The following is a 22023-nucleotide window of genomic DNA, read 5'->3' as shown; positions in this document are numbered from 1 at the left end:
TCAACACAGCCCCACATACATACAGGGGATGGAGCAGAGACCAGAATCTCTCTAAAAAATAATCAGCAGTCAGTTTTTTCCATCTCTTATTCTGAGCTTTGAATGATCACAAATGTGGTATAAATTATGCTTACAAGGGCTCCCCCAAGTGTAAAATATATATTCATGTAATGCAAATGTCTTTTTTCATTGTCTATAAAACTAAAGGCAGGTTTTCTCCAGATCATTCAAGTATTTAATGAAAGTACCCAGCTCAAAACAATATTAAATGCCCCATCACAATCATCAGCTTCAGCCTCATTACAAGTGAAATTCCTCTATTTGAACTGAAGTTATTGTTTGTAGCTGAAGTTGATTCAATAGATTTTGGATTTTATGAAACTACAAGCTATGGCCAAAAAGTGCAGAGCAGAAATAAAGGTTTTGGGTGTGCTCCCCTAATCCTGGGCCACCCTGGCTTCATTAAGAGGACTAAGATTTTTTTAAATGACTAGCAAGTATGGAATGCTTCAATTTTTAGTGGTTGAACTAGAGAAATGGGCAATTCTATTCAATAAGACTATTAGAGAGATGAGAATGTCATAAAAGTGCTGGACACACATTTTCTAAAAATCATGGTCCTTAAGGGTGCCAAAAGTTGACTTAAAATCTTTGCCATAAAGCTCATTATTTGTGCGGCTAAATCATACAAATGACTATTTACAGAGTTATTTTAAGTTGTGTTGCAGCCCTGCAATTCAGAATTAAAATACAAGCATGATCGATAGTTGCTGTATTTCATACTTACAGGGTGATCTGCATCTAGCTCAGAGCCATACATCAGAACTCTCTGCGAGCATTTGTCTAATTCAGAGATCTTCCTAGGGAACCAAGGGACGCTGTCAAGTTCTGTGGGGGAGAATGGCATGAGTTGAAACGACTGGAGTTTCAGCACGTTGTGCTTTCTAAATGAGCAGCTTGCCAATAGCTAAATGAAGTGACAAATGAAAAATGTAATCTTGCCTTCCTCATCAGTCCAGATACTTTCTGGTGGATTAAGAGATACGATGTTAGTCTGAAATTTTAGCAACTGGATGAGTTCATTAAATTCTTTCTTACTGCAGTCACAGTCCACAAAAATCTCTACCTCCGAGTTCCTCCTCTTGGATTTTCTTGATTCAATGTGAACCATACTCACATGCTTCTCCTGTGGAAAATGAAATATTGGTCTCCATATGTAAACATGTAAAATAACACAATTGTTGGCATCTGCTCCAGTAGAATATATTTTAAAAGTCATAGAAACATTCAGCCTGTGGCTAAGTACATGATTAGTGATTTATATTGTGTATTAAAAAGAAAGGCTTCAAACAACGCACACTTTATCCTTTTTATAATATGACCAAAAAAATCATAATATTTTCAGGGGATTTAAATGTGATTTACAAAGACAATAACTTAGAAAGGATATTATTTTAGTAATTTAAATGATGATAATGCCATGTTAACTATATAGCAAAAGTAGATATAAAATATTTACTGCCCATATCAATAGTGTTAATTGCAGAGCCTTTTAGTATTCTCACCTAATAACAAAGTTACTACAAGAAGCTGCACTTATTCAATCTCTCTTGACAAGCTGACAGAGAAAACATTCATTTGTGAAGATAATTATATTCCATTCCTCACCTGTCTTTCTTGCAGTAATTATAAATGACCTGCAGCGATAAGTTTGACAAAGTGAAGGCCAGACCCACTGACCTCCCTCCCCCGCCATAATAAACATCTAAACCCTACAATGAAAAGGGGTGTGCAAATGGCCCTGACACCAATGCTGCCTTCTCTTCCAACACAACCTGTAATCAGTTAGTACATGCAAGACAGCAGCTGTAAAGCATCAATGATGATTTCAACTTTTGTACTAAGAACAACCTGTCAAGAAATGCCTTACCCTTGACATCCCTGCTTCTCTACCTATTAAGAGGTCAAGGGAAAAAAATATTGATTTTCCAAATGGGGAGTGATCTATGCTCATGTCTGTTTGGTCATGAAGTCTCATATGTATTTTCATATTGGCAAAATTCAACCCAGGGCAGACAGCCAGCATGAGATTCTGATGCTGTACCTGGCGAGTCCCATATTGACCGTAGTCCTGCCCCTAGCTGTCATTTCAGAGAAGTATTTTCACCATTAGTTAACCTATTTGTTTTACTTAGACTAAAGAGTTAGCACATTTCCATTCTGAATATTTGTTTCTTCAGTCATTCACCAGTTGTGAAACCTGAAGGGAACAGGATGCTCATCTCATTTGACTTCCTATATAATATAGGCCATAGACCTTCCCTGTATTAATTGCAGATGAAACAGAATTTATGTTTTAGAAAAAACATGCTATCTTGATTTTAAAATCTCCAATGATGGAGAATCAATCAGAGTTCCTGCTAAATTGTTCTAATTAATAACTTTCCCCCTGGTTAAAAATGTGTGCTTTACACACCTAATAAGTATTCTCTAGTTAGTTTCCAGCCATTGGATCTTGTTGTACTTGTGTGCTACACAGAAGACACCTCTCTTGGCAAATTTCCATTCCCCAGGCAGGTACTTAAAGACTGTGGTTAAGTTGCCTCTTAGCTTTTTTTCTTTAAGTTAAACAGATATTGAGCAGTTTATATCTTTCACTACAGTGTATGTTTTCCAGTCCTTTCATCATTCTCATAAGTTTATTCCGAATCCTCTCTGAATTACCAACTCTGTAAGATACTGAAGTTTATGAATGATGACAACTCTTGTATTCACCTTTGACACTGGGGGATGCAGTCAAAAACAGAACTTCAGCACCTAGAGCAGAACTTGGATGAACTTTGGCACCGAAGTCCAAAACAGATCCTAAGAAGTCCATGGTCTATGGCCACCTAACTCTTCAGGTGCCTACACTTGCTAGTATTTTAAACATACTGTTTTGATCTGAAAGTTCTTTATGCATCTGCAGGTCTTCGTCCATGACCGTGCAGAAATGGACCAGCATGAGCAATAGGTCACCTATCCCCTGCCTAAGTCCCTTAGGGCTCCTCTACATGTGCATGTAAAGGCTCAATGGGATCTAATGTATGATTCACACAATCATGCAACCTGCCATGCCATATGTGCCAGGCACACTGCTGCTGCTGCTGTGAGCCCCATATGAGCCTAATGAGCCCTGCAGCTGCACCAGCATTCTCCCCATTTCCCCTGTGCAAGCCCTGAAGGAGTGTTGGCCCCACAGCCAACGAGGTTTGCAGTGGCAGCAGCACTTCTGGCATTTCACTGTGAACTCCCACCTTACAAGGTTTGCAGTGGGAAGCAGCATTCTCCCCACTGCAAGCCCCCCAAGATGATAAGGCCCACAATCGGTACAGCACTGGGAATGCCACTGCCACTGCAAGTCTTGTCAGCTGCAGGCCTGATGGTGGATGGTGCACCCCTGTAGCTGGGAGCTCCTCAGTTGATGAGGCTCCCAGCCCAGGAGACCACTTGACCATACATTCAAATTGTGACCATCAGAACAAGCTACAAAGTTATTCCACATTATTTGTGAAATAACTTTGTAGCTGATTGCTTGTTTTAGCATGCCATTAGTTGGTTGAATGTGTGGCTGGATCACAACTTAAGGCATGATTAACTGGTTAATCACACCTTAAGTGTAACATGTAGAGGGTTTTTTTGGGATGCAGAAACCAGGCAAAGCCATCCTTAAATCATCTGAAGGCCTGCCTGTACTAGATTTGCTCAGAGCATACTTTCTACATGGGACTGGATACAATTATAATATTGCATGCAATACTACATGGGACAAAATGCAGTTGTAGCTATTTTCTTTTTAGAACATAGATGGTAGCATTAGAATTATTATATATAGCCTGGTGGCTACAGCACTCATACAGCAAGTGGGAGACCTAGGTTTAATTCCTTCCTTAGTCAACAGGATGAAAACCTACTTCTCCCAGCTCCCAGAAAGTTCCTGCACTCCTGCATATAGGCTATTCCAGCTGTGGGCACTTTTGTGGAAAACCTTTCTATGGCAGCTTGCCATGGTACAAAAAAGGAACCCAAGATTCATGGGGCAGAGGGAAGGAGGGGCAGAAAGAGAGGAGGAAACATGGTTCTGTAGTATATTGGTTCAGATTCTCACATAAGATGGGGGAGCCCTGGGTTCGGGTCACTCCCAGCACTGTTTCTTATATAAAACAGCTTGTATTATATAAAACAGTATTTTATATAAAACAGCTTGTTAATATATTGTGTTTTCCCTTAATAAACATGCTTTACAGTGTGGAACTCTTGCCTCTCCTTTTATGTCTCAACCCTGACTACGCCTTAAGCAAACTGCTTGGGTAACTGCCATGCTCTGGCTCATTCATGAATGAATGGACACACTGATATAAGCCCTGGTTCAAGTATCTAACCTCTAGAGGGGGGTGGGATTTCAGATATACCACTGTGCTCAGAATTTTCTATTGGCTGCTTCTAAGCAGAACTTCTTCAGTATGCAGGTTTAATGACCATTCAAAGGTGCCTATCTAGCCTTGTCTAGTCTTGTCTGGGAAGCCTAGCCACCAGAGGTCTAGCTAGGCAGTTCCATACTCTGGCAGCTGTGCAACATCCAAGGCAGCACCGGTTGCTGCAGGGCCAATTTCAGTGGTGCAAGCAGCCTCCACTGCAATCATAGCTGTTGAGGCTTCCCACAAGGGCAGTGCCTTTGCCTTCAGTGGTCATACCAGTTTACACCAGCTGAGAATCTAATCCAAAGGTCCCCACTCTTTATTGTCATGATTTGTAATATTTACCTGGAAAAGTCTGAGAGCTTTTATCAATCCGCCAACTTCATTTTTCAAGGAAAACACTACAGCTGTCTTTCCACTCTCAGAAATTGATTCACTTTTGCCATTTCCTTTATTTCCTTTCCTTTCATCATTTTTCCCAGAAGTGGATCTGTTTAGCTTCAAGTGGATATAGGGTAAAACAATTTCAGATGTGACTGTGCATTTTTTAAAAATATAAAACATACATTTCTCACAGATAGCTTACATCAAAAAATCCCTGAAGGAAACTGATCCTGATTTTTCTCCAAAAGGTAAGCAACATACATTACAAATCAGAATCACAGGTTAAAAGCTAAGTGTCAAAGATTATTAAGAGAAGAACACAAGGATACCATGAAGAAGTATGACATACATTTCCTGACACATTAAAGCAATGTTATTATAAGCTGGTTGAAACATATCCTCATCTGATATAAATCACTGTGGTTCCGTGAATTGCAATGGACCTATGCTGATTACAATGAGCCAACAATCCGGCCAGTATTTTTTAATTGTCCATAAAATCACGAGCAGAACACTCATCAGCTTCAGTGCAGGAGATTTAATGTAACCACATAGATTTCATTGCTTATAATGAATTAAAGTTTATTTATTGATTAGACAATAAGAAGCATATCTAGTTTCCATCTACCATAAAAGGAATCTGATTTTTTTTCCAAATAAGTTTTAGAGTCTGAAAGCTGCCCACATATTCCAAATGAGCATTTCCTTATCTATTTTTACTGTTAAATTGTCGATACTTCTGAGTTTCCCTAAACTTTTAAGCAAGTTTTCATTTGTGCTAAAGTTCATTTGATCTTTTCAAGGAGTACAGTATTATCAGTGGAAGCATTTTTGAGCTGTCAGTAAGCTGTCCACACATACAAGTAGTTTTAGTAATGCAGGTCAAGATTTCCCAAAATGGCTAGCATATTTCAGTAACCAATGCAAAAAAGCAGTAGGATTCTCAGAGAGCTGCACATTCTAAGAATCGGGCTTATATATGCTTGTCTCAGTTCAATAGTCTAAACCACTTGGTCTCATTGTTCACTGACAAAAAAGAAGGTGAAAATGGGCAAGCAACCGATGTAACAGTTTTAAAAACTTTAACAAAAAAAAAAGTTTAACAAAGTTTAAAATGTTTGCCTGGTTATTGCCAGACAAAAACCCACATTAAAATTGTCCTAGGGAGTTATTTCTTGAGAATAGGCAGGGACCTTTGGGCAGATTACATAATTTCCAACTGCCCCTGTGACAATTTTTACTAGCTAAGTATCTATACCATTTCTAACCAGACTTAATAACAAGTTGTCAGTGCTGACAAGGCAAGGAATGAAGCTGATACCTTTAAAATGGATCAGCTTAAATAGTCCTTTTCTTAAACAAAATTCCTTTGCTAAAAGCAATGAGTGTTTTCAGTGGATCCACACTAAATATGTCAAACTGGTTTGCATTTTATCCCTGTGCAAATAGCTCATAGGCCTCAGCTCAACTCTTGGAACCTTTTCATTCTGGTGTGTTTTTATGGCTCCAGTACATGGTAAGAAAATAAAAAGACAACTAGTTGAAGCATTTTCAGCTTTCTAAGTAAATTGACACAAAAGTTAACTTCATCTATCAACTCTGCAGTCTGTTCTAACCTTTGCTAAGCCAACTGGCTGGGTTTGTATATGTGGACAGCATCCTAAGGGAGCAACCATTTTAATTTCACTGGTGACACCTTGCCTGAGGGCCAATAAGAACAGGTGTACGAATACTATGCATGGCTTAGTAAGAAAGCAGGTGTAGACTGGTAATACCTTGTTTGAATCCAGTTTATCCCAAACTGCATAGAATGGGACAAATGGTTCAAAGACCATGTCTTTGAGTTGCCAGTGGTATGTTCTAACGATCTTAGACCTGCTTGCCCCCATCCTGGCTGATCTTCATATGCTTAAATTCAGTGGTATCTGGAACCAAGTATATCCTAAGTTCAGATTAATTTTTCGATCATGGTTAAAATCCTTGTATAGTCAGTGTCTAGGTGGGTCTGCACTTACACAGTAAATCACCCCATTAGTTTGGTGCCATATTGGATGATTCCTAACTGGAAACCATTTAAGCACATGCCTAACTCAACATGTTTTACTGAATTAAGACTTTGGGGGGAGGGAGGGTGTATTTTTTATAATATTTAGAAATTTTTTCTTTTTTTTTTTAAGAAATACTATTTGGGATAGCCCTTTCTAGCTTTCATACACATCAAGGATCTACAAAAGAACAACAGTGCTATTTTTAACCTTATAGCATATCCTCTGCACTTGTCAGAACATGCATAGTTTTCGTAGCCAAGTCCAGAGAAGCATTTTAATTATGTGTACAAAATGCTCAGCATCCATTGGCTTCAGTGTGAAGAGGCACTCTTCACACCCTCCAGGAACAAGTCCTGTGGGGGTCTCTAATTGTGTCAAGTAGATAATATCATAAGAGATATCTGAAAGCTACTATACTGCATATGAAAACTAAATCACCTAGGGCAATAACCAAATGTCTGAGGATGTTGTGAGACTTACTAGTCAGGCAGGCTACCAGAGTATATGATTAAATAATGGCCACTTTCCTAATGATAATAATGACTAATTGTCTGGAGCAAGGGAAAACACTCAAGAAATCAGGAAGAGCTAAAGTAGACCACCAATGAAGAAAGTTACACATGGATAATAAAGCAAATTTATCCCATTTGGCCCAGCAAAGTCTCTTCTAAGATCATCCACTGATATCAATAACTGTCTTTTTCAATCTGATTCAGCCAGACACTTAATCAAATACCTAAAACTGAACCTGTGAGTTGTCCAGCTACCTTTAACAGAAGTATTAACAAGGTCAAAAGTAGGTGCACACTTAACAAACTAAGTGAATTGAGGCCAAACTAATTTAATGTTAATTAGAAAAGTATTTATGGTGAACCTTGCATGTCAGTGTAACGGGGTAGTTGTATGTTATAAAAAGAGAAGAAAGTGCTAGTGCATTTAGAACTAAAAGGGAGTTTTCAAACCTGGTACCAAAGCAAATTACTTGTATTTGATTTCTTTAAAATAATATTGAAAAAGAAATAAATTATTCTGAAATTATTAGAACAAAACAGTGGAAAAGTAGCCTGCACTGGATTCCATGGGTTGGTAAACTATTCATAGCATTACACCTATGAAAACAAAATCATTTTGTTTAGATAATATTCAAAGAAAAATATGATCTGCTTGTGATAGGGTGGTACTATTTCTTTCCATGTTTGCTTTCTTTATTACTTGTGCTGCTATTGCTGTGTAGGATTTTAGCCGTTATCATTCCTGAAGTGAAACATGGAAAGAACAACAAAAAGAAAAAGCAGCAATTCTGCTTTAATGGAGTTGTCATTAACTTCTGTTGCTTGCTTTGGAAATGGCATAATAGAAGCAGGTACAGTATTTGACCCCACATTTTGCATTTAAGTAGTAGAGCTCAGAAAGCCATAAACACAGAAACAAATTCAATGGAGCTGTAAGGATGCTAGCAGCTGCACACAGTACACGTTCCAAGAGTCATGCAATATTGTTCCTGTACATTTCTATCGCATCTTTTAATAAAATGTGTGCGCGCTTCAAGAACAGACACATCGTGTTGTCAGTCTGGAAACCTAAGCATTTTAAAATGGAAAATAAATATTCACTTTTACCCACAAACATCAAAACAGTTGCACGCACAAACTGCAGGACAGACTGGGACCTTGCAGCCGAAGTGGTGTCAAAAGATCCTTCTTTGACAGGGTGTTATGCTGTGACACAGCTCCTCTCCGAGGAGAGGGTGCTCGGATACACAGTCCAAATAAAAAGAGACTGCAATGTTTGCGCCTGCAAAAGGAGATTTGCTAATGAGAAGTTCCTGACCAGATCATTCCTCCCTACGCACATAAATGTTCTGTTTATGAACATTTATGGAGAGTCCTGGGTACTTACAGTAACATTGCTGACTAGGTGCTCATCAGGCACTGCCGAGTCCAGGGAGAGCCCTCTTCTTGCCCAGTACTTACTGGAGAACATCATCATCGCGGGCTGCATGCCGGGCCGTGCAATGTCCTTCCTCTACGACAGGGGGAAGCGGCGGCGAGACAGCCTGCCCGGGGCGCTGTCCACGGCGCGAGTGCTGAAGACAGAGCCCTGACAGGCTCGTCCCCTCTCGGGGGCTCCTTTTATACGCGTCTGGAGACAGATGAAAGGCTGATTAGGGGACACTCATTTCTGCCTCACCATGGGCACAGGCAGATTGAAGCCCTGCATGCACAGGTTATCTCTGTCGGGAGTTGTTCCAGTGGAAAGGAAAAGCGGGGGGGGGAGGAAGAAAGAAAGAAAAAAGAAAAGAAAAATCAGCCAACCCAGGAAGAGTCAGCCCCTGGGTTGCAGCAGAGGAGAGAGCTCGCCCTGAGCCCGCTGCCCACGGAAGGAAGCAGCCTGAGACAAAGAGCTGGGTTTTCAGACCTAGTTGGGGAATACTTTTGGGGGAGGGCAGAGAGGAGGTCTTCCCCCGAGGGATAAAAAAAGGCTAGTGCAAGCTCCAGCCTCAAGACAGAAACGAGCCTACACTTACTCCAGGGCCTTGTATCGCAGATTAAATCCTTGGCTTTTTATGGTAAAGCCTCGACCTTTAGAGCTGGCGAGCTTACCAGGCTGTGTTATTTCCCATGTGATATAGGGACATCCAGACAGGAGCTGTGCGCCTTATAACTTTAGAAAGAGCAGAGATCCCTGACTCTACTTGACAAGCTTTCTGAGAGCAAGATGCTCGCAGGCAGCCTGTCAAGTAGAGGCAAGCGTCTCTTCACTCTTTCCAAAGCTGATAGTGCAAAGCAAGATGCTCACGGGCACCATTTCCCCAATACTCTTTCTGCTTGTGTTCTTTGCACTTCACAGACACCCACAAAACACTACTTTTTCCTATTCACTGAGTTATGCCAGTATCTATCATGCCAAAACACATCATGTTTGTTTGGAACCAAAGTGAAAAGAAACCAGACTATTAGCTATTCAGTCTGATAGTTCATCTTGCATTCAGAGTGGTAGGGAGGATCTTTTAAAGAAAACAGCAACACATCTGAGTTTGGGAAAGGATTTCCTATGCTCATCATTTATTTTGTTTTCCCTTCTGCTCATGCCAGCATTGGCATTTCTGCATTACCTGCAGACAAAAGGGGTAGTCATCTTATTTCCTACTCACAATAGACAGACAGATACAGGTACTGGAGGGTCTGACAGAACTTTCCCAATTTTAACATCCAAGATATAAGATAATATATTAACTCATTCTATTTCTTTATAACCTGAAGAGATATCTGTATCTATATATATCTATACAAAGATATATATATATATATATCAAATAGGAAATTAGATGAATTATAAAATTATCTAATAATAATCATGAAGGTTAGGGCTCGGAAAGTTGTCAGACCCTTTAGAGAGAGAGAGAGAGAGTGTTCTGTCAGACAGTCTAATACTGGTACATTCCACAGCCAATGCGGAGTTATTTATTCCAATTAATTAATGTTAGGGAGCTTTCACACAACCAGACCAAAAGCTCATCCTGACAGCCCCTCACCATCTATAAAAGTATTTTCAAAATCCCTGGGCTGTTCCTTGTAGAACTTAAAAGATCCTTGGATGCAGCCCATCCCATACAATGATGTCAGTCTTACTCTCTACAACAACATTTACTACTAGAGATCCTTCAAGATCCACAGGCCTGAGTAGGGAGGTAAAATGGTCTTATAAACAACACCGGATATATTCAAAGTTTATGAGATCATCCTAAGGCACTTATAAGCTATTGAGTCAAATTGCTTCAGTAGCTGTTTAACTAGGACTTTGCTGAGAGTTAGATACCTATCTCCTAAGGAGCAATTCAAATTGGTGGTAGTGGTGTCAGCACTCTAAAAACTCATTAAACATTTCCATTTGGGACAGGAGGAGATTTTATGTGCACTTGTGCTGACCTGATGTGAAGCATGTATTTCAGCAGATAACTGTCCCCCCAAGCTCTGAAGCAGCTCAAGTTGGCCAGAGGAGACAACCAAGTTTTGATAAACTCCCTGGAGACAGTGACGAGGGTAAGCCAAGAAAACTCACAAAAGTCATCTCAAAACTGTGCCCACTTATAGCATGAAGGTTACAGCATTCACCCAAAAGGTTGGGTGCTCTGCCTTGTCACCCTGAAATTTAAACTCAGATCTCCCATTTCCCAGAAAAATACTCCAACTACTAGACTGTTAAATAATATACATGAGGACAGTTATTTGTTTTCATACTGAGCTGGGCCACTAGACAGGCAAGGATAGAAGTCATTGGGCCAAAAAGAAAAAACGAAAGAAGGAATCTGACTTTATGCTGGTGGTTGGCATTCAGAAGTTAGGTTAAGACACTTTCAGGGAGAGGAGATGCTTGGGATAGAATATCTTTTACTAGTCTTTGTTACATTTATTTAACTAATGACTATCAAATGCAAAGTGCATAAACAGTTCTAGGAAGCTCTGCCATCTTCTGAATTATCCATCTTCAGAAACTCATAGTTTCAATGTGGCAAGTTACTGACTGACAATTGAGGGGAGAAGCATAAGGAATAACTTGTGAAGAGTAGGAGTTCAGAAATAAATCCATACTGTAGTATTTTCTATTGGCTACCACAGCATCTATGGGTTTTTTGAACTGCCCTTTGGAGGTGCATGTCACTCCCATTTTCGGTATAGGACACAGGCAACAAACATGACTACTCTTAGGTGTTTAACCATTGATTCTGTAGGAATTGCCTCACTGAATCACTCAATCTCCCTCCTGGGGCATTTACTCAAAAAGTTAGGTTTCCTTGCTTAAGTTAAAACACATACTAAAGCAATTTGAATCCTACCTTATGAATACATAGTTAACACCCTTGATGATTCTTACGAAGTCTACATGTCAAAAACTACATTTCAATGACTACAAACTGTGCAAATATATCCAGAAAAATGAGTAGATTCCATGAAAGCTAAATAATTCCAATTAAAATAACTTGCAACGCCAATGTAGTTTCTGAATTCCACAAGGAATAATCCTGGAGTTATTAAACCATCTGAGAATGCTCCCCAACACAGTGAAAAACAAAACAATACAATCAAGCCCCTCACATGGAAAACAACTTTTAAGACAAGACTCATGTAGAAAAATTCTTACACATGGAGCTTTTGTGAATAAAAATGATTTTCTACAGAGACCATTTCTATGCCAGGAATCTAGATGCAGGTTGGGGAAGGGGGGAGGCACAACTAGCAGTTTACATAGTTTACTCTTGTGTGAAAAATTATTAAGAGGGTTTGAAGGAGAGACAAAAGGGCAAAACCATTTCCACCCCCCATGAAAGGCTTAATTTACTCTTTCAAAGGAGTTGATCATACTCAATAATTACCCCCGCTGAAAAAGCGAATACCTAATTGTACTGGACTCCTTAATCTACCTGACAAAAATACAATAAGATCCAGTGGTTAAAAGTTTAAATTAGAGCAAATCAGACTAGAAAAGGCGTTTTTGTTTCCCCCTCCCACTCCCCAACAGTGAAGGCATTCAAAATCAGTGGAACAATTTATCAGTGTGTAAAGTGAATGTTCAAACCTTTAAACCACAAGTAGATAACTTTCTAATAAATTCACTACAGCTCAACCACAAGTACTTGATTATTGGGTACAAGTTTTGGTTTTCCAGTAAAAGGAAGAAGTCAGTAAATAAGCATAGTGTTCTCTTCCAGTCTTAAAAAAAACACCTATGAACCATTTTATCATCTTATTTGCTTCTGTGAAGAGCAAACTCTTCTGTAACAATGCAAGGGGTCTTTTCTGTACATATATTCCAGGATTGGACACCAAAATATTTCCACCTGTGGTGTGGAATGACCTGGTTCCTCCTCCAAAGCAAAAAATAATTAATTATTGGACCAGGGGGATCAAAAATAATTCTGTATCCTAGTGCTTGGAACACTTGTGTGCAATTAATGAGATCTATATGTCCATCTCTCTTCCAAATTAATATTATTTGTTTAAACAAAGGGGAATGGGAAATCCTACATCTGAATGCCCTACAGCCTAGTGGTTAGGACACTCCTTTGGCAGCTGGGTTCAAAAGAGAAATGATGAACTTAAGGATATGGACTGTGATTTGGAATATTGGGGTTTAATTTTCAAGTCTGCCATAGACTTTTTCTGTGACCTTGAACAAGTAATTTAACCTCCATGTGCCTCAGTTCCATACCTGTAGAGTAGGACAATACCTTCCTCCTATCCATCATCTGCTAGTTTATTTAGATAAATATCTGGGAACAATCACTTGCTGTACACAGAGGCTCTAGCACAATTGGGTCCTAATATAATTTGGCATATAACTGCATCATTTCAGGTTAAAAAACAATATTAAGATAGATTTTGCTATTATTTTTTATTGTATTGCTCCTACCTTCTCATTCTGGGCAGGGGAGCCTGTCTGCATTTACAAATACGTTTTTGCTTCAGGATTACTCAAAGATATTCACTTGGACATTATTCATTATTGCTCATGGAAGGAACATGAGTCAATTTCTCCAGGCTTTGATATACCACACTGCTATATCTGAGACATCTTGATAAATTTCCTGAGGATGCATGATTTATGCGAGTAAGATTGCCTGACACTGTCCGAAATGTTCTGGTGACTAAAACCACCTCTGCTGTACAGCCTTTTCTTTTCTTGGAATGACAGGGGAGAGCTATGTCTGCTGTTAGATTCTAGTTTTCCAGGCAGGACAGCACACGTCTAAGATGGCCTTATTATCCCAGTGCAATAGCACTCCTAATGTATCACAGCTCAGCTTAGTAATTGGCATGTACCAGAAAGCATTTTCCCTTCAGGCTTGTCACCCCTTTTTAGCACAACTGATGAAAGTGCAGTGCATAAAGATGTACTGTGCAAGTACATCCAATAAAACATTTAGGAATGATGAGGCTATCAGATTATTCAACTGCTTTAATAATTCTATCCCTAAAAATCATAGAGAATACCTCATGCTGTAAAGCAAATAGTTCTGTTGTGCGTTTCATTTTAACAGTTGGACTCTTCCATAACATTTACTGGAATAAGAAAAGCTTATTTCATTTCTCAGTGTACCTAGTGTTCTAGGAACACCGCTGCTTATGTTATAGAAGTAATTCAAAGCTCGGACAAAACTGCTTACCTTCAGTTTATAGTATTACAGGCAAAAATGAAAATCTTTGAGTAAATATTCTTAATATAAATTCTCAGACCAAAAATTATGCAAAAGGGATAGTTTACTAATTGGAAATGTACTGGAAAAGTATTCAGGAGTAATTATTCTAGAATAGTATTTTTGCATTAGCCACTTTTGGATATACTTTTCACAATCTGGAAGATGTTGTTTGTGCTCAGAATAAGAAAGTCTTGACACTGAGTATAATGATTGTTATTTTTAATGTTCCTAAAATAAAAAGGAATGTATTTTATTTTTTTCATATAATTTTCCCCATTGTTACATCATAAGGTAGTGTTCATGTTGCAGATTCTTCAACTCTGAAGTTCTTATCCTGAGCTTGCACATAAGAAAAAATTGTTAACACTACCTTAACTATACCCTAACATATTTTATCTTAGAAACTCAGATATGATAGCCTACCATCATTGTACATTTCTAAAGTTTTGATTGTGGTGCAGTATGAACCTTAGATCCTTTACATTTGATAACAATATGCAAGGACAAATTTCATTGGTAAGTCACCACAGCTAGAAAGCATCAGAAAATTTAACATGAGTTTACAGCTTTCAGATCACTGAAGCATACCCTGGAACATGACCTTTCAGCTGCAACTGACACATAGGCTTAGAGAGGTGTGTCAAGAAGACCAGTGGCTCCTTAAAGTAGAGGCAGGGTAAACCTAGTCTAAATCCCTGTTTAAGTGATTTAAGGATTTCCTTGCACCCTCTGTCTCCGTGTGCCATGTGAAATCTTTCAAGACTGATTCTCAAGCTGGCACGTAGTTGTCGATTCATTAAAGAACAGGTGGGCCAATTCATTTACCAAGGAGAACACTTGTTAAGAAAAAACATTACAAACAACAGAACAGTCGCGTGCAAGTTGGCTGCAGAGGATGGAATATGTTTACTTTGGATTTCTCAGCAGACCCCTGCAGGCATTCCCTCCACAAGGAAAAATTATTACTTTGAGAGAGCTCGCTAGTGAAGATGCCAGTTCTTAGTTTTCACACATTAGGAAGTCAAGCAAAAAAACAGTCATTCCCTTATCCTGCTCACTGGTGTGAAAACTATGCTGCTTTATATAGGACTTTAGTTAGCTGAGAACAAACCTGTTTTCCTAATGAAAGCACAGCCTGAGTTACCTGATCTGTTAATTTGAGACTGTCTGTAGCCCATGCAAACAGAGCAATTAGATATAACAATGAATTTAATTACCACCCACTTCCTTCAAACATAGTCCATGTAAAAGATTTCAATTAACTTCCACTATATGGAAGGTTTGAAGAGTCTGTTTTGTTCCATTGTAAAGGTCATTTGAGACAAAAAGAGCGACACAGATGCTAAATTTCTTGCGATTCAGTTTTCAATTAACTTTAACTCAACCAATTAACAGATTTGCTCATAAATTCTCAAAAAAGTTTGTACAAAAGAACAAATGGTATGTATAGTTTTGGAGGGTATGTGCTGTATTTCCCAAAACAAAGATGATGAATCCTTGCTTTCATTCCAAGGTGCGTCTCACTCTTAACACTGAAACGTGGCCAGTACTAGCATAATACAGTGTGCCTGAGGACATTAGACACATTATTACAGAGTCAATCATAGAAAACATGTTCTGAATAATAACTCCTTTTTTTTTAAACTCACGTGAAATACATATTTACCAGGATCTTGAGGTCTTAACCAAAGGAATAAGTGATTGTGCCTACAACTGTCTTTATATACTCAATTAGGCTATCTGTACAGCCTATCACTCAGTTTGCATGTGAAATCATAGTATTTATCAAAAAGCAACTACATAATTATATATACATAAAGTCAGTCTCCTCTTTAACAAAATATGACTTCATGGTCAATCAGGACTTCCTATTTTAAAGCATAGATGGTCTGGTAGAACCTATCTCCCATCCCATTCATGATAGTACAGCCTCTCCCATTTTAACTGCACTGAACTTCTCTGCCATCCATGGATAGAGCTAAGAGACCAATACAATCATGGTTTACATGAGACACAATAAGGAAAATACTTAAATGTATTTAAGGTTATTTAATGCAAATGAGCAGATGAATCAAACACCATGTACCACAGCCCACACCTGGGGAATGTCAGTGTTACCTATGTCTCATCTACTCAGGGAAATGGAGCAGAATAGTTAGCCCTGAATGGCACCCTATTAGATGCTGTTCCAGGATAAGAGTCATTTTGTTTTGGAATAACAGAGTGCACTTCTAGAATGGTGCAATAATATTGTAACAGAGCCATTTTTAATCTGTCCACACAGAGAGCTACTGCAGATTAGTTTTTCCAGTCAATTTCTTTTTGCAGACAAGCTCTTACGTATTTTTGCATTGATGCTGTTTTCCATTTTAAAAGTGAAATTTTGCAAGCTGACAAGGAGCAGTGTGGTGGTTGGGGGGAGGGGGGAAGAGGGATGGGGAGAAATTCTCTTACCTGTAAAATAGTATTTCTTTCTCTGAAAGAAAAGTTCACTCACTAACTTGATGGAGTCTCACTTGCATCATGCTGGAAGAAGCAAAAGTTGCTCTAAATCTGCAGAACTTTTTCAGTTAGTTGAGCCAAAGCTCTTTGTTTCTCTAGTTGAGAATGGCAAGGCACTTTACAATAAAAGCAGCTGGGAAGAGACACTTTGCTAAAGTTAAACTGGTTCGAAAAAGGAGGAGGAAAAAATCTTTGCCCAAACTTAATTGAAATTAAACCTTTTAGTTAGAATTATATGAGTGACTGCTTTTAGAGTGAGACTCCAGCACTAGAGCCCTAACTCAGCAATTAAGAACACATATCTAGGCCTCAACAAAAGGGATACTCAAGTACTTTACTTACTTGGGGTCCAAGACAAGGTACGAAAAGAAATGCAAGAGTACAATACAAATAGAATTAGATCAGAACCAATGATACAATATTAGTGATTACATTTGTTGACTGAAAAATGTCAGTTGTAGATAAGGAAGACCTTTTTATCCATAGGCAAAGTCAAAAACAAGAGGCACTTTCTTTAACCTTCTTCCTATACTCGTCATTCTAATTAAGAGTTCAGTGGAAATAATGCTAATAGTAGATAAATCAGATATTCCATATTATTGTTCCTAAAGCAACCATAACATTTTTGTAATAGCAAAGATGTAGCATTCTGTTAACAGATGGGCAGAAGGTAGTTTCTACAGTGCTGCCTAATTGGTTCAGAGAGGCATGAGCTTGTGCAACAACATATTTCATTATATTTACTCCACAACTCCAACACCCCTATGGATTTGAATACAATCTCTTTAAAATGTCTATGACAGACACAAATCATCTTCATTCTGGTTGCATTTAACGAACTTAATAATTTTTACTATGGGCAAATAAATATGGCATGGTACCCTTCCTAATAATCAAACTTTGCTTTGCTGTCAACCACCACGTGTATTTTAAGAACACTTGAATATGTCCAAATTTTCAAAAAGCTTTTTTTTCTTGTACTCCCTGCAGCTCCCCTCTTGTCCAAGGCAAAGTAAAACAATACAAACAACAAAAACATTTAAAGAATAGACATCTATCTAGCTATCTAGCTATATCTATAGAGAGAGATATATCTATGTATAATGTTTATTCTCTTAATGTTTTGTTGTATATATAAATTTATATATATATAACATTTTTTCATCTGGGCAGACGCAATGAAAATACTGCATAATATGGATAGAATCAGAAACACATAGAATCAGATACACAAGATTTTATCTTAGAGAAAAATATATTTATTCTCAAGATCTATTTTAAAAAGCCTTTGGAGTGGTGCAAGTAACAAAAGCTTTAAGGGGGGCAGGGAAGAGATGATTTGCTTACCCCCCAAATAGGAAGGCATTACAAAATGTAGATATTCAGAATTCAGCTGCCTTGTACTAAAAGCATGTTCCAACACTAACTTTTCCTAAACCAGTGGCATTTAACTGCCATGAGTGAGGATAGTGACAGCCTTTTATAGAGTTTTTAGTCTCACATTAGATCAATGCATCCTTTAAAAAAGAAAAACAAGTGTTTTTTTTCCTCCTCACCTGTACCACAAAATGAAACTGTCTACAGAAGAGAAAGAGGGACCTACTAATGAGTGAACTTGCAAGGAAGATATATTGTCTTATCTATCTGATTCCCAGCTGTCAAGCAGTATTTTGTCATTCATTTGGTAGGTCTTTCTAACCTCAACACCCAAAAAGAGCAAAGAAAAAAAATCACTGACTATATCACTATAAAAACTGAAAGGCCAGTGAGTTGAACTGGGTAAGAAAATTATGGATTTGTTTATAAAAAATAGCATCTTCATGTTTCATAGAAATAAGGAATTCAAACTGGATGTAACTCTATTTAGACTTCCAACATACTTATGGTGGGCACATTATTCTAAACTTCTTGAACAAATATTAAACACCTAATGGAGTCCTAAAGGACATTGTCAACGATTCTTTGCAATCAACGTCCAAGAAAGGAAAAGCTGAACACAAAACTTTAACACATTAACAGCTCTACAGTTCCAGTTCAGCATCAATGGGACATGTTTTAGCTCATTCAGATTGCTTTGGGCTCAACTCTTGTACTTAAAATAGGCATTAAAAGGAGACTGAATTGGCAAAACGTGTAGGTAATTTGAAGGCAAACAAAAGTGAAGGTACTACCAAATTATCAGGCTGGGGATTTTAATTAACAGAATGGTAAATTTTATAACACTGAAAAACAGCTGCTTCTTTAGTGTTGAAAAATAATCATGCCTACAAGATAAACCGCACAACCTCCTTTTTAATAAAAGTTTTTACCAGCCTGGGGGCCGGGATGGGGGTGGGGTCAGGAGTTAGTTGACCAACTGGGCTTTCTTTACTCTTTTAAGAAAGATTTGGCAGAATTTAAAAGAAAAGTAACAGTACATACTATGTTTGTACATTCTGGGGGGATTCTGATGATGCAGAATGCATGAGATGATACATTAGAACTGCAAAACTTGGCATGAGTTTTTCTAAAATTTCCCATTTTTTACCCATTTAGCCAGATTCTCTGTAATCTTTTAACCTGTTTTTTTCATGCTGTAACAGATTACAACCCTTTCAGAGAAAGCTCGGCCCTAGGACTCCCCAAAAAGCAGCCTCATTTAGTCTCCTGCTCGTGAAGGACCGCTTGCCATGATTTCAGAAGAGGAAAGCCACTGGCTCAAGACTGGTTCTCCTCTGTCCCTGGCTCCCTAGGTGATCTGTAACATCCCCACCCTGGAGAGTTTGGGTTTTTCTGATCAGCACCTGAGAAGAGTGGGTATTTTCTTTTAGGGGGCAAAGAGTCAGAATGCCAATGTCCCAAACAGCACATCAGACTGCTCAGGTCCAGACAGTCTTTCTATGGCACTGCAGTTCCCTCTGCTCTTCCTGGGACTCCCCTTTTCTCTCCCTACTCTGGCATCTTTAGGACTACTCTTTTCTCTCTCCAGTTCTGTCAAAACATCCCTCTTTCTCCTCAGGCAGTCAGCTGCACTCCCCACAAAATTGTTACAAAATTCTAGTTTTAACCTGCGTATACCACTCACCCAATGAACAAAGTCATGGGGAACCAATCAGAAGTCCCCAAGGCCTATCAGGTCTAAACTACCACATGTTCCCAGGGTGGAAAATACATACAAGTATCCTGATTATGAAGCTTTTTACAGGAACTTTAAAGTAAAGCACGCTCACACTGAGCCCCCAAAATGCTCCACATTAGAAATTAAGGCTAGAAATCAGCCCACTTAACCTTTTTTGTCACGCATGCAAATATTTTAGAAATACTTTCAAGCTCTCAATGAAACAAGACATTCTGTCCTAGAACATACTAAAGCAAAACTCATTCAAGTAACTGACACACTGAGCTCAAATATAACATAAATACAAGCAACATGTTTTATTTCATGTAAAATGAATCACCTATTAGCCCAATGTTCAAAAAGGAACAAAAGCATCATAATGCTTCAAAGTAATTTCCTGCAAGAAAGGAAATGAAAGACTAAGGAGATGCTGAATTATCACCGATTTTTGTTCACCGGGTTTCTCACTTATTAACTGATGGGAGATAACATGTTGACAATATTAAAAACAAAATCTGTATTGATTCAACTAACCCTTTGCTGTGTTTGTTCACTACTGATGTAAGATGTTTAATCAGGTCTCAAGTTATTGCGACGATTTAATTTATCTACTGAAGACTTTTATGTCACATTTATTTGTTTTGGACAGTAAAAGTACCATTTCCAATAGTAAACTGCTCCAAAAAAGAGAGGAAAATACATACTTCATACTTAATACCTAAACTTGCCTTTAGATGATGAATGAAATGTTCCACTGAGCGAAGACAGAATCTCCCATTGCTCTCCATTACCCACTCAAAATATGATTTATGTCTTGAAAACTGGCATTAGCTATGTTCCCTCTTTTTCCTTCCTTCATATACGAGCCACTGGACAATTAAGGATTTTCTCTAAATACAATTTAATTAAAAGCACTAAATAAGCTTTGAATTTTATTTTATATGTACAACAGTTACCAAATAACAATGAATACACTGAATCAGTTATGTTAAATTTCACATAACTTATAAAGGTCAGAGCATGGCATAGAATAAACTCACACTGCCTTTTGCATATACAAAATAATTAATTATTAAGATCTCCGATTACCATTTTGCATTTTTCACCTGTTTTTAAATTCTCCAAATAGTCTGACATAAAAAATAGTGTAAGTAGGAGTTTACTGATCAGTTTATATAAGATTAGCAAAGATAAACATTATTAGTAAAGTTAAAGTTTGCAAGAAACTATATGTAAAATTACACCAAATGTAGAACTTAATATATCCACATGAAATAGTTACCTTTATTTTTAGAAAATAGTTTCAAAAACAGTCCAAGTTGTATATTAATCTGGTCAAACTGACTTGCATATGAATGAACAGTCAAGTTGACTCAAATATTGAAAATATGCCTATCTTTTTTAGTATTCACAAATAAGTATGTGTGGGTGTGCATGGGTGTGTATGTATACGTGAAGGAATGTTAAATGCAAAAAATATACTGTTCATCCACTCCTGGTTACACAAAATTTAGTACTTGGACATTAAACTGCAATAGGTGAAAAAGTCCATTTCAAATCTACATTCAACCAGCAAATACTTAGAAGTATTTTTGTAAACACTTAAGAATGAGAACCCCCATTCATTTACAAAGTATTCCTTCTTTAGGAAAATCAGAATTTTTTCAGCTTGGAAATGGTGTACACGAGCTCTAGTTTGCCCATTTTGATTTAACCAAACAGAAGAACCACCCAAGCTCAGAATAATACAACCAAAAGCTCAGCAGATGCATCATTTCCAAGTCAGTCACTTCTGAAGCATAATCCATGTCCAGTTCATCAACAAAAAAGAAAATGCACTTGGCTACAAAAATATTAAGGAATGTTATTGAAAACAAAAGGCTATTTTGGTAGAAGTAACTACAAAAATAATTAAGTCAGGTCATGTTGTAAAGCTTTAATGCAACAGCATTACAGTACAGAATTTCCTTCCAAAACCTTAAAGCTTAATCAATGCCAAATTTTAAATAGTGACCTCTCAAGTGCTTGAAAAATTAGCTCAATAAAGTCTCTCTTCAATTTAGCTAAGTATAATTATGCAGGTGTCAATCTATGCACTTCAGCCATCTGTTGAGCATTATCTTTTTTTCCATTGGCAGCAGTTTGAGGCATTGAGATATTCTGATATGTTGATTTAGAATGACTCATCACATCACCCTCCTCCTCTCCAGTGTCTGAATCTGGTGTTGTTGCAGAGCTGTTCTCCATCCCCAGGATCTCACAAACTGCCTGAGGTAATTCCTATGAGGAGCAAAAAACCACCAAAGTACTTGTGTTATAAAAGTTACAGATTAAAAT

General features: G+C 38.0%; 2 protein-coding genes across 3 annotated transcripts in view; both read right to left on the bottom strand.

Annotated features, from left to right (window-relative positions):
• The window catches only part of TPH2 (tryptophan hydroxylase 2), a 71509-nt gene extending 62548 nt beyond the window's left edge, over positions 1-8961 (bottom strand). Inside the window, exons 1-4 of the mRNA XM_006258467.3 lie at positions 8789-8961; positions 4803-4955; positions 1003-1186; positions 788-888 (exon numbers count right to left, since the gene is read on the bottom strand). Coding sequence (XP_006258529.1) covers positions 788-888; positions 1003-1186; positions 4803-4955; positions 8789-8890 — 540 coding nt within the window. The 5' untranslated portion in view covers positions 8891-8961. The remainder of the gene's footprint in view (positions 1-787; positions 889-1002; positions 1187-4802; positions 4956-8788) is intronic.
• Positions 8962-20568: 11607 nt separating this feature from the next.
• TBC1D15 (TBC1 domain family member 15) overlaps positions 20569-22023 on the bottom strand; it is an 80428-nt gene continuing 78973 nt past the window's right edge. For both annotated transcript variants that reach the window (XM_019493688.2, XM_014595871.3), the window contains one exon: positions 20569-21966. In XM_019493688.2, the coding sequence (XP_019349233.1) occupies positions 21760-21966 (207 nt within the window). In that variant the 3' untranslated portion in view covers positions 20569-21759. The remainder of the gene's footprint in view (positions 21967-22023) is intronic.

This window comes from Alligator mississippiensis, chromosome 4 (genome assembly GCF_030867095.1).
Source record: "Alligator mississippiensis isolate rAllMis1 chromosome 4, rAllMis1, whole genome shotgun sequence".
NCBI lineage: Eukaryota > Metazoa > Chordata > Crocodylia > Alligatoridae > Alligator > Alligator mississippiensis.
The sequence above is the reverse complement of the archived record's forward strand: the minus strand, read 5'-3'. Positions and strand labels throughout refer to the sequence as shown.